At 39.9% G+C, this 14,041-nt stretch overlaps 1 protein-coding gene across 13 annotated transcripts in view; it reads left to right on the forward strand.

Moving 5' to 3' along the window:
* ncam1a (neural cell adhesion molecule 1a) overlaps window positions 1–14,041 on the forward strand; it is a 220,006-nt gene that overhangs the window by 159,814 nt on the left and 46,151 nt on the right. For 7 of the 13 annotated variants that reach the window (XM_031869063.1, XM_031869074.1, XM_031869070.1 and 4 more), the window contains exons 8-9: window positions 409–551; window positions 11,950–12,100. In XM_031869063.1, coding sequence (XP_031724923.1) covers window positions 409–551; window positions 11,950–12,100 — 294 coding nt within the window. Of the gene's footprint in view, window positions 1–408; window positions 552–5,282; window positions 5,313–11,949; window positions 12,101–14,041 lie in introns of all 13 variants that reach the window. The other 6 variants (XM_031869064.1, XM_031869060.1, XM_031869068.1 and 3 more) reach the window with 1 other exon arrangement.

Consider the following 14,041-nt stretch of genomic DNA (forward strand, 5'->3'; position numbering starts at 1 on the left):
GTTTCTCTCCATGAGCAAATTTGCACCCGCCTCATGTAATCATGTGCTTGCAGCTCTATTATCAGCCAATGGGGTATGAAGCCACAACTCTAATGAAGCCTGTCTGTATACTTGACTACAGTAATGCTAACAATATGTAACAGCTATTTTTAAAGCTGCACTCGTACATATTTTCAACATTGCATCAAATGTGCAAGATGTCACCCATAGTGTTGGAAACCACAGCAAAGTATCAGCCCAATCTGCAGCTGCTCTGCTAAGTTCTTCAGCCTCTAATAGCTTATTTTCCTCAAGGATTGGTAGAGACCAAAAGAGAGCTAAAAGGAGAATACATTCAACTTCCACTCATCAACTGGCCACATGGGCAATTGTTTGCTAACACATTCGCCATTTTTGTCTTGTTTCTAGTGAAACCCAGGATTACCTATCTGAATAACCAGACTGCCTCAGAGTTTGACGAACAGGTCACCCTGACCTGTGAGGCCTCGGGCGACCCCACACCCACCATCTCCTGGAGTTTCCAAAACAGGGTGTTCACTGAAGGAGAGCAGGTACTCATTTTGTGCTTCTTTCTTTGGACAGTGCCACTTTCAAACAGCACACTTAATCAAACACAGGCTTTTTTACGATCCAGATCCAGATTGAAAACCAAATAAACAACCAAATAAACCTTTGGGAATAGAGAGACTCTAGATATAAATATTGGTTTTGTAGAATTAGCACCTTTTAGAAATGGAAAGAAATGATATGAATGCAGTATTTTTATTCAAGAAAAATCAAATCTGTCTTTGAATTCCATTTAGTATTTCTAAACTTTTTTTTATGTCCATGATGTGATGACCTGCACTAATTTTGGCAATACAGCGCAGACACTGTTAACCAACCATATGTATGTGAACTTCTTTAAGAACTGCTGTTATAACAAAGCTCTAGTAAATTGTCGTTTATCGCAGAAAAAAACATCCACCACTATTCCCACGGAATTCAGTCACCGGTCCCCAGGCATGCATTGCTCGTGCAGCCCTCCCATCTTACAATGATCGGCCAACTAGCTGCTCGCTGTGCTTCATACACTCAAAAAGTCTTATTCCCTGTTTGGATTCAAACATGTCCCTAAACTTTTGGTAGCCTTCTCCAATACAGCTAGAGTTGCATCAATTATTTTGTACGTACCTGAATGCTGGAGGGGAGAGTGTGCAGACTGCCATAAATCCAATGTCCAGGCAGTTCCACTGGCTGCTATTCCCCAGCGTTGTTAAGAGTACATGTACCTCCCTATTAATCATTAGCATTTTTAAAAGGGAATAGTTTTGTGAAAATATTATGAAGAGTGCTCATTGGAAATTCAGAGAACATTAAGTGAGAGTAAGTTTGAGAAAGAGAAAAAAGGATTTCAGTGAAATTAGCTCTTAATTATTGCTGTGTTGAGAGCCAGGAGCCCCGAGTCTCCCTCTATCTGAAACTCTGATTGTTTTAAACTCAGCTTTAGCTACTCTGCCAAACTGCTGTGATAATCCACTTTGAGAATGAGTGGGCAATTTTTCTCAGGAGGAACATGATATAGAAGTAAAGAAGTCCTTGCACGTCCAGACACATACAGGTCATGCATTTTTGTCACGCCTTGGTATAGATCCTCGTTTTTTCTCTTCATGTCCTGAAGGAGCGTTGGCAATAATGCTGGATGAAAGCTTTGGCTATAGAACATGGAAAAAGGCTCCTTAAGACGTATGAGCTATGAATACTGTCCTTGTGCATTTTCTGCATTACAGTGGTCACAGCTGCTGGCAGTTGCCAGACTGGAGAGAGAATCTCATCTGTCTATTGTTATGCTCTTATCAGCTCATTAAAATGGTACAATTTTTATACCTTTTTTAACGGTCTTTTCTGACAACATGCATCACGTGAGCAGTAGACGGATTAGTCACTTCAGAGGGGTAATTTCCTGTGGTGAATGCAGTAAACAGTATTAAGATAATTACCTTTCTGCCTGTGGCAGGTTTGTGGATTCAGGAACACCTTGCAATCCGGCTCTTGCTTCAGCATGCATTAGATACGGCAAAAGTCATAATACATCTTAATATTCTGATATGAAATGGTAGTTAGGCACTGTGTATTTCCCTTGCAGAGGCTCCCATAACCTGGGTTATGGACTGGTGCTAGGCTTTCAGAAATTTGCTAGCAGGTCGTAGAAGGAAACTATATGATTTTGTAACAAAAACTGAATAATAATGTTGGTTATTTTTGCAGTAATTCTCTCGAATATGGGTCAGTCTGTGCTGCATTTTAATCACTCCCATGCCCAGTGTACACATTTTTGACTAAAGTAGGCCATTGTATGCAAAGTAACCAGTCCATCATCAGCACACATTTCTGTAAACTGTTTTTGTAAAACAAGACAAAGTTTCCAAACGCGCAGCCATGTTGGTCCATTTTGAAATCCGCGAACAGACCATGAAGCGACACGTATGAGCACATACCATCGTAGCTCATAGTAAGTCTATCTTGGATGGTCACGATATTATGGCTAATAATCAAAATCCTTGAAATCCTTCAGAATATGAATAGGATTGTCTTTTCCGTAGCCTCACTGTTCTCTATGAAATATAAAAGCAAACAAAGTTAAAGAGTACGTTCTTATTTGTCTTCTCTAGTGTGCTCTCTTGCACACTAGATATAAAAGTGGTTATATAAAAGTGGTTACTTAGCAGGAACCCCATGCCTTATAATGTATGTGCATGTAACAATAGGTGTTCTATTCCTGGAGACACAGTGAAAACACCTGTGCTGTTATGTCTCAAAGGACACCGAGTTGCACAATATGTGGGCCATACTGGCCTGCTTTACTTCACAGGTCTGTCCAGCTGCATTCAGCTAGTGCTGTGTGATGAATTATGTAACATCAGAGATGTCACTGTGAGATGAACTGTTCTACCTCGGTATGACAACATCGAACTAAAACAAGACCACGGTTATGACAATCTGTAGCATCTTTGCTAGTGGTACCAGTTAAAATCAATACGGGTAAGTAAGGCTGGTGGCTTTAAAAAACAACTTTGCTCAGGAACACATCTTGGGTTAATTGTTTTAAATGAACAAAAACATATGAAAGCAGATCAACAGCAAAAGCATTTCAACTTCAAGCTCAATTAGTCATTGAAGCAAATGACTCAGTGTGAAATTTTTCATTTGAAAAGCAAGGATGAATGAAATCAATGATTTCCAATACGTGGAAACATTATTTTTACGTGACTGGGCAATGCAGCGCATCCCAGCCTTGTGGAGCTGGGTGTTGCACCAACAGCTTTGCTTGCAAAAAGTATTGTTGCTGGTTTAATGCCTCCACCGCAGTTCCATGCTGGGAGAAAGGAAATATGATGGCAATGGTAAATATTTCGCAGAATAACAAAGAGTGACGGCAGAGTGGCGATAGTGTGCTCAATACACTATAGTCTTGGATTAAGCATAATGTTTTTGATTTGAGTGACCTCATGACTTTCCTTCCAGAGCCAAACGTCCCATTTTTCGACTCTTGGTTCTACGAATGCATATCAAATGATCAGAAGAGAATTCGATTCAGCTATGGTGTCCCAAGTTTTTCTTATTAAATGTGCCATTTATCACTTCCAATCAGTGGAAGCATTCACACAGCACAGTGCATTCATGGCTGTTTTGCGAGTTACTGAATCGTATCTTCCACCTGCAAGACAGGACTTGCCTGTTGCCACTCATAGTTGCCACACCGTATCTTCTTCCATTTACAGCCTGTCATCGTCCCTCCCTCTCCTATCTATCACTGTCGGATCAATTTAAATTCAATGAGGCTTTAATCAGAACATCCCACTGATCATTTGGTGATAGCTGTTACTAATTTGTCATCTGATCATCATGCATCATTGGTCCGTTTTCTGTTTGCCATGCTCCGTCTCCCATTCACATTCTAGTTCTACATCACAGCAGCAAGACTGCAAAAGCACAGACACACTGAGAATGATGTGAAATGACAGAACGTCATTTTACTGGCTGCCGCTATCCGTTTACAACTTCACTGTCTCGTAAAAATGATAATGGATGTTATCACGGTATTATCTCTTAAGAAGGGATTTCAGTGTGATTGTGTTCCTGAGGTTCTTTCCACATTCTTACCATATGCTTTTTTTACACCATAAGAGTATAATTACTTAAATCAATGAAAGACCTGCTCACCAGTCTTCTGCACATACATGAAAGAGTTGATCAAAACACAGAATAACACGATGATAAAGCCACTGATTAGGAAAACAAAGTAGATACAGCTAATGGCTCACTCATAATTAGTTTCAAAGCCCTGTTTTTTTCTCAGTGTGCCTCCAAATTCTCTCCTCTTACAGTACATTCATTATTCTTTGAGAAGCCCCCATGCTGCTTTAGAAAATCCAGTTTGGCATTTTGAGCAGTTCTGTAAATTCCCTGACGGCGTTGAACTGTCAAGCCAGAAATCCCGATAGTCCTTTTCCCTTTTACAAAACCTTGAACTTAATGATGTCTGGTTTTAATATTGCTTATGCTCTGTTGTGAATATTTTAATAGAGAAGTGTAATTCATTGATGACCGAATCATAATTGTAATAAATACTTCTTGGTAGAAAAATCAATCAGTATCATCCAATGTGAAAGTAATTCCTTGTAATCCTCATCAATGGTTTAGCTAATTGTGAATACAAACAATGCCAGTATGCATCCATGTTTAATAAGCCCCTTGGTCATAAATCATGTATATTGCACATTACTGCTGCACTTTCCAAAGCATGTAGCTGTGGTGTAGATGTTCAAATTACCTTTCAGGCAAGCATTGGTTTCCATTTGTTTCACTTGGGTATGAAAATCAATGCACATTCCTGGAAGTTGAGTTGGGTAATCTATCACAGTAAGCATTATGTCTGCATTAGTTTTGATCAAAGTTACATTAGTGTTGCGTGGCATAAACAATAGCAGACACAAAGTTCATCGTGATGGATTACCTAACTCACCTAGCAATTCCAAAGTCACAGCAGGTTGATTTCCCTGCAATTTTTTTCAATGGATGTGAATAAAAAAAACTACCCAGAGGGTAGAAAATGCACTCTGGTGCTGGAGAATGATTGGCTGCAATTTATTTGGAGCCAATGAGCTAAAACATTCAAAATCGCAGGTCTAGTCCTTACAGCTTTACACATGTCCTGCAGGTAAATCCAGTCTGCACAAAGCTCACTTTGCTCCTCTGTGTCGCTGTTTGTCTTTGCTTCCTCTGTGTTTGTTCCCTTCTAGGCATCTTGGACGCGACCAGACAAATATGAGGTATGGCTACTAAATATGGTAGCCTGACTCTAGTTGTAATAGCCTACACTTACACAGTAGACTACCCCCTTTTTAATGCAGAGCAGAAGTGTTGTCATTTGGTGCTCACTACATTTAGTTGTGCACCAAATATGTAGACCATTAGACGCGTAGTACAGTACATTTAATCCACTTAGTTCCAGTAGACATTAAACTCACTCTATTTACTTGTCCCTGTTTATTTTTGTCGAGACAGTCACAGTATCTCAAAGTAGATGTTGACCATATAGCGTGCTGCTATTTCCTGCTGCATGGTCTGGTTAGTTCTCAGACTTTGCTCAATTCAGGGCAGAAACAAATTCCTGCACTGGGTTGTTGATAGGCACAGCAGCTCCACTACCTCGCGTAGAAAACACTGTGCCGCTAACTCACCACGCTATACTAAATCTTAACACAGTGGTTTTAAATGGTGTAGCCGACTATCATGTGCCAGTCTGCATGTTTTCACTTCAAAAAAACACAACAGCAGCTGACGCCTGCAGTGGGGCCTCATTAATATGTTGGTCTTACTGGGTCAGTTCACCTAAAGTACAAAAAAACAAGACAAAAACAGGTTTTCTTGCAGGCAGGTTTTGAGGTAGATGTCTCTCAGATTTCTGTGCCCACCCCAGTACAATGGAAGGAGATGGAATTCCTTTTGTGGTGTGATCATTTGAGATACAGACGATTTAGTAACATCCCTTGGATCACATTTTACGAGATTTTAAGAATCAAACCTAAGCATGCCATGGAAAATGATGACAAGCGTATTAAATTATGAAACAGTATTATACAGCTCCCTGCTGTAGTGTTTGATTTGAAACAAACATGCAAACTCTTGGCCCTCCTCAAAGTGAGAACTCCTGTTCGTAGATAGAACTGACACAAGTTAACACCCTAACTTCACTCACTGCCACATGCACGACAAGAAAAGCAATTAATTTACTTTACTAAGCTTCTCTGTGAGCATACTCGGTGAACCCCATGAACCAATGGTACCGCTAATAAAAACGCACACAATAAATTAACTTGTGCAGCTCAGCATTCTGGACTGTGTGCAAGAACTCTATCAACACTGACAGTGTGAAGAGTCTCTGCACACGCAGCAGTCCTTACAACTTGTTTTTCCTAAAGTCATACAATTCGTCTCCGATTGGTTGAAGTAGTTTCACCAGCCAATGACATAATCCAGTGCGTGAATTGCTACTTCCCTATTTTCACTTTCAAGTTCATTTCAATTATCTGATCCAACCCTTTCTCCTCCAAAATGACATTCCCTTGCAACTAAAATGCATTTTCAATGACGTTTAGAGGGAAACACCTTTCCTCCCAGATTACGGTTGTAGGTTTAAACATGTGGTTCAATTTGTAAATTGAAAAAAAAAAATTATAAATTGCTTTTGTTGAGGTAACAAAATTAGGCTTAGTAAAACATTATAATTTAGCTTAAAATAAGTACGTTTGTTATGCTATTTAGTTAGGAACATAAAGGAACATTAGGATAAATCAACACTGACTCTTTGACCCACCCATCCAGCCCGACCTCCTCGGATTTCCACAAACTATAACAAGAAACTTATATACGATCTGTCTAAAATCAATATGATCAAAAATGTGTTTCCCTCAAAACATTATTGACATTGCAGTTTTGTTGTATGGGAACGCAATTTTTAGGAGACCAGGCCATCCAATCTTGTGACTGGATTTGTGTCACATTGTTGAACAGTCACCTGGATTTCAGGTTGTGTGATTTAAGGCTATGCAGACCGTGTGCAGCATACGTACTAGTATGTGATTGTCTCATTACGTTATGAGCCCTCCCGTAGTTCAGCTCTTTGATTCGAGCAGCACAGTGCTATGTGGAGTGTGGTACTTGTAGGTGGTTTTCCCTGTCGCTTTTTTTTTCTTTTGTAGACAACCAGCTATTAGTAGATGTAAAGTTTAGCCATTTGCTGTAGTGAAGTACTGGTCTTTGTCTAGATGATTGCCAGTCGAGAGATGTGTTTATAGTGCATCATCTCAACTGTTTACTGTTCCCTTTCTCTTTTTCCCAATGGTTTCCCCTAACTGCTTATCTCTACAGGCTGACAGGAGTAAGAGTATAAATTGTGTTTAACCTGATACAGCAGCTTGTATCTGGCTGCGTAGATAAAAACATTGAAGACGGGAATACATAAAACTAACTTGTCTCATGATCTGTGGTGAAAATACCGGTCTTAATATTCTATGTGTCTGAAGATATTGTCAGTCTATGGGTCTGCACAGCAGTGGAGACAGAAATGCTTCCATGTTAAATATTTTTGATGTAGCCCACCATAGAAAACCAACTGTCGATGAATGCACTTCTATTGCACACTGATCAAACTAATCTGTAGTCACCAACAACACTTTTGGTCCTGCTTGCAACGGCTCAGCTCTGTGATAGGCATGAATCAGGCTGCTAACAAGCAGGCATTATATGATTAGTCATGATGATGATGATGAATGGATCCTGAAAGGTGATATTATGCTAAAAAAGAACTGCAAAGCCTTTACAGTGTGTCTGTATTTCATCAAGAAGTGCACTTCAGGAAGCACGGTGACACTTGAACCAGATCATGGTCTGATTATAATAACTTGCCCACTGAATGCCAGTAATGTCAGCGGTGCTCAACAAAGCAATCCTCAACTCAAGGTCCAGAAAGCTCAAAAATGCTGTGTTGTATTCACCACAAATTTGTATTACTGTTTATCAGTCATTAGTAAATATGTTTCTCATAGATAGTCCAGACTAAATAATGGAAGCAAGGCCATTCTACTTTGTGCTTTTGTGAGCAGCTTCAAAATCTGCACAGTACAAGCAATTTCACAAAAAAGTAATGTCTAACTGCACAACGTATCCAATATGATCTTCTTTGTAGATTCATGGTAAGCAACTTACCACCAGGGCCCCCTCGGCCACCGGAGCACCCTGAATGTCAACATTTTTTCTTTAGTTGACATGGACTGCTTGAATGCACCATCAGTTTTAATTTCTGGAGGAGGCGCAGGTTGACCTTCATGTGTCAAATCCGGCTGTAGGATCCAGCTCCCGGATTGGGAGACAATTAATCATGAATTGTATTCTGGGTGCAGTGGCCAATTTGAGATATTGTTGCCTCAGCTTGTCAGGCTCAGCTCTACTTTGATCAGTTTAATTGTCCTTTTCAATGACAGAATTAAAAAAGTACAGTAGGCCCTGCTCAGGAGCTCAAACTTAATGCAAGAACTTTCAGGGAATGCCGGCAGGTCTATCAACCTTGATTGGTCAAGCAGATGGGTTTTCACATCACAGCAAGAATGACAGCAGTAAACACAATAGTCACCATGTTATTGCAGCATCTGTATTGACTAGGGCAAAAGAGAAGAACAATGGAGAATGTTTGTTGGACGAATGAAGGTGACCAGACCCTCAATTGTAATCAGGGATAGAGATTAGAGAGGCCATACAGAAGAGCTGGAGTCAGCAATTAGAAAAGAAAAGGTGTACCAGACATTCTTTTCAGAGTCTGGCAGAAGCATGGATACATCATATCGCCACGATAAATAGGGGATTTGAAGAAAAAAAAGAAGATACAGGATTATAGCAGAATTAAGGATCAAAATGCATGCCGCAGGGCAAACTGAAAAACACTTGTTAGACATGCCTTTTACAAAAGTTCCTGCAGTGGGAAAGGGCAACAATAGTTTCTATAGTCTACAACCAGCAGGTTGAAATGTTTTCCTCCAGAGTGAAATGTCTCAACAACTGTTTGGATTTCTTTCTTAGTTGATCAATAGTTGATCAAATACCTGGAAAACTAATTACATTCCCATCAGCCTCAGCTCTACTTAAAACAGGATGTTAAACATTATTGTTGAACACCAGCATGTTAACATTGTTAGTGTTGGCATTTAAGCATTTTGGTCACCGCAGTGTCTATACAACACCTTCCCAATCTCAACTCTTTTAACACAGGGGCAGTTGTCCTAAGCTTCAAACTATGACGCTCTAGGTACTCCTCTAGCATTTGTTTTGGATGTGTCAGTTTCTGCTCTTAACATGCATAGTGTGCTTTTGAAAAAAAGACGTACGTCTTTTACATCCCGGATCTATTAGAGTTAGATGAAAGCCGAGTGCATCTCATATAGATGCTAAGTGGGGCCTCCGTGCATCAGTATCAGACACCGAGGGCTTGACGAGCAGGGTGTGAGAACGGCTTGGTCTTTACAGCCTCACAGAGCTGCAGTCTTTCTCATATCTTGGTGTGTTATATTTATCAGATTTTTGGCCAGCTGACAAACGAAGGAGCTAGAAAATTCTCACATGCCCTATTTGTAATCACCATAAGGATTCTGATATGAACAGTTGTTCCTAGTCTGCATTCAATATTTACAGAAAATCCAGTGTGACATTAATGCAGCATAAACATCTTTTTATAGAGTCAGTAAGGCTGTACAGGTGTTGAAGAGGTGCTAACAGGAACACAAAATCCTCAACTACCCTTACTACTCTTGTGACAGCTTTGATTTAAATCCAGTACAAAAAGAAGCAGCACATATGAAGAATGAACTGGATTTGTTTTGTGCCGGCCAAGTGAAACATGAGCATTGCCAGTTTGCGTAACAGAGTGCCAGCTCGGCCCTACAAAGCAAAGAAGGGGCTCCTACACAAACGGGGGGGCACTGTGTGACACCAATCCAATGCCTTCCCTCACAAGTCCACTGTTATAATTCATTTAGTGGAGAATCAGAGTTTTATAATTAAAACCATTCATTGGAATTAATGAATAAATCCTGTTCAAAGGTCTGCCTGTTCACTTCTACCTCTGTTGTATCATTACATTATTATTCTTCATTAAACTCATCCCTGTTTACAGTGTGACCAATGTGTGCCTGTGTCATTGCAGTAAGGCAAGATCAATGCTGCCCTTTCAAAAATGTTCAAGGACACTCCCTCAGATCTTCAGTAAACAGCAGAAATGTTTCTGCCACATCTGCATCCCCTTGTTCTGTAGAGGAAGTCACTTCATGCCATAATGCTAATACAACAAAAAACATTCAATTATTTATAAAACATAAATGCTGATGCACCTAGAAAGCCTAAAATATTAATGACAAATCATGGCAGGTAGAAGGAAGATGTATATCTTCTGTTGGTTTGAACTAGGTGTCGCCCAAAGGGAAGAAAAAAATGTTACTGTGTTTTTAACAGCCAGATGTTTTTGAGGACCTGCCTCATGGCTCCTCTAAAATATTGATGTCTTTTTTTTTCTTGCCTGTTACCGTCTGCGGCACATTTTTTAATCTCAATCGATGTCCTGTCGGGATGCTTGCATTAGTTTTCTGGCAAAATACTCTATGTGAAAATGGTCAGATGTGACGATTAATGTCACTGAGAACAAAGAACGGAGCAGGACACCTGGCCTCATCGTTGTAGTTGGTAATGTGAACACCGCAGATCAACCTCGGTTGCACCGCATGATTAATAAGGCCAGTTGAGGTCGTTGGGTGTGCCCAGATGTCAGCTGCTCACGCTGAGAGCTTGTTCTGAATAAGGCATCCTCAGTGACCCTGTACATCCACAATACAACAGGTTCAACCGAGCAGGCAAGGCAATGAAAGGGATCTTCCGAGGAAAATAAAAACATGGTTTAACAATGAATTTGTCACAACTGCAATTATAGTGTTCCAACTGCAATTAAACTGTCTGTAAACCTGCAACTACACTGTTAAATGGTTGGGACAGCAATCGACATACTGTCAGAGTTTATTTCCTGGGGCGTTGTGCATTCGCTGATTTTCATGCTGATGCAGGGATAGTTTCTCAGTAGCCATTATGTCCACTGTATTGCTATGTGTGAGACAAAGTGTATTTATTGGTTTATTTGTATGCTTTTGAGAATTACGCATATGAGTTTAAGATTGCTGTGTGTACCTTGTCAACCCCGTCTCTGCATCTGATAGCAATGCACGGAGGTAGTCTTTAGTCTTGGTATTTGACGAGTTGTGATTGAGAATGTGGTGATCTTGTTCACCTGAATCTCCTGAACATGGGTCAATTACATTTATCAGGGCCTAGAGCTTTAATCTAAGTTCACACTGAATAATGCTGAAGGCTGGTGTATCTATATTTTCTTATTGTCAACAAATCCCTAGTTAGATCTAGTCCCCATCCTGTCTGTGGCACTCATCTTACAATAAGACAACTGTAGAATAATAGCAGTCTTGTATATTTTTGTTCATGCATCATTTGTTTGTATTCTGTTTCTGTGGTGTTGTATCTCTTCTGTTGTCTTCATCCAGCTGTTCATCACATGGTGTTTTTTGTTATTATCAGTTATTATTCACACTACAGGTCACCTTTCAATCAAACAGTGTTTGTTACAGTTTCTTTGTTTTTAGTTGATGAAGTTAATTTCCCAGCTCACCTTTTATTTCTTTATAAACAGACTAAAAGCAGCATCTCTTTCTCTTGTTTCTTTCAGTGTTTAGACCAACAATTATAAAAACTCTATTAAACAATCTGAGGGAATCTCTGAGAGAGTAGGACATGCAACCACGTCTGTGAAAATGTCAGGCTTTACAAGTGAGACTAATTACTTTTTCCTCTTCTTTGTAGAGCCTTGATAGAAATATTGTGGTACGCACCCACGCACGGGTGTCCTCGCTCACCTTGAAAAACGTCCTGTTCACATACGCCGGCCAGTATCTCTGCACCGCCAGCAACTCCATCGGACAAGACATCAAGCAATTGTACCTGGAAGTCCGCTGTAAGTCACCCAACTCTTCCTATACTTGCTCTAATTATTTATCACTGCTGTCAATACACATCACTCTTTGTTTGTAATATCCTACTTCATTTATGAATACGAGTATTAACAGCTGTTTTACATTTTGCATTTGTTTTTTGCTGTTTTCATTTTGACATTTCATCTCACCGTTGAAATATCTGTTGAAGAAAAACACAAATCTCTGTGGTTAATTATTGCCAGATGTTAGATAATATTTTTAACACAGCATCCCATCTCAACAAACGTCCTTAATACGTGCAGTAGAAAGAATAAAAGTGAGTGTTAAAATGACACATTCATTGATGCTGGGGCAAAAAGGAAGGCTTAAAGTGATTGAAGGGATAGTTCAGATTTTTTGAAGTGGGTTGTATGAGGTACCTTTTCGTTGTCAGTGTAGTAGATGACAAGAGTAACAGCACGGGAGCAGAGCAATGTACTGTTGTGGGCAGGTGCTTGGTAAAAGGAGTCATGTGGCTATAAAGAGAGCATAGATGGATGCCACATGATCAGTTTCCCATCAAAAAAGCGTTGTCTGACGGCCAAATGAAGTGTTGAAAATGTTTTAAATGCAACGTACAGTTCTACCCTACAGGTAATACACTGACTATAGATAACCCCACTTCAGGAAATTGGAATTGTCCCTTTGAGTCGGGATATAAAGGCTAAAAGGAAACTTTGTTACAGGCATTCATCTGTCTGTTGTTGGCATTGACCTGGAACTGCTGCCGCAGCTGCTCCTGTCTCCACGTTTCCCCAGGACAGTCTTCAAATGAAATGTCATGTAATTAGGAGTCAGTTAAAAATGTTAGTGACTGGTCGTCGATTGTAGAATCCCATGGTTTGACCGTGATATATCATCAGGCTATGTTGCTCAGTGCATTCCAGGAGTAATTGTGTTGTAATCGACGTTTTTTGGTGCCCAGACATTTTCTCAACATGTCTGTTTCTGCTCAGGTAGTGATTTCCTCTGTTTCCTAAAATGGCTTTTGACAGGACTCTGACAGCTTCTTCTGGGCTTTGTTCATTAGCTGTTGATTTTACCTGCAGGCAGAACAATCAATAACACAAGCTTTTCACAAACACAGACTAACAGACTAGACAAATATTCTCTAGTAAATAGTTCTGCAGCCCGATGGAGTAAAGTCAACACTTACTGCTTGGCTTTAACAGGTTAGATTAAAGTTGCTACTTTGCTCATTTGCCACATTTTACTGACTTGCCCGCAATTAAAACAATGTCGCAGGAAGTGAAGTTTCACCTGGTATAATTTTGGATAAAACAGTAAAGAAAGACACTACTATGACAGAGAATTGTCATATTACACGACTATTTTGTTGACAAAGAAAAAGGTCAAATTCTAAAGTCATTTATCGATTGCTTTACTTTCCTACGGTGCGGATCACTGTATCACACATATTGTCAGATAAAAACAGCATCAGCAAGTCTTTGGAAAACTATCATCTTGGCGAAAGGATTCTGCTGAAGTCAACACCTTAACGATTACAAGTTTTGACTTTATTTTTAACAAGCAACAAATTGGTGCCACCGGTAATTCCCAGGCGAAGTGAAGCGGCATAAAGTTACCGTACAGCACAAGACTGAGCATGCACTGTGTGTGTGTGAATGTAAAGGTGATGTAGTCTGTAGGGAGAGCTAAGTTATATCCTAAGTCTACCCTTATGTTGCAACCCATTTATAGTAAGTTGTTGCACAAATCACCACACTATGTTACACATAACTGCTACAACAGGCTGCTTGCCATCAGATGCACAAAGCTGACTTTGTTCATTTTTGGGGTGTTAAATTGAAACTGCCTTAAACTGTTAAACAACATACCTCGCAATAAACCCTGCAGTTTATATGAGCATTTTACAAAAGAACATAAAAGACATTGCAGTGGATGCAAGTAGATAAATATTC

Source organism: Anarrhichthys ocellatus, unplaced genomic scaffold (genome assembly GCF_004355925.1).
Source record: "Anarrhichthys ocellatus isolate YVR2014 unplaced genomic scaffold, GSC_Weel_1.0 scaffold45, whole genome shotgun sequence".
In the NCBI taxonomy this organism is placed as follows: Eukaryota; Metazoa; Chordata; class Actinopteri; order Perciformes; family Anarhichadidae; genus Anarrhichthys; species Anarrhichthys ocellatus.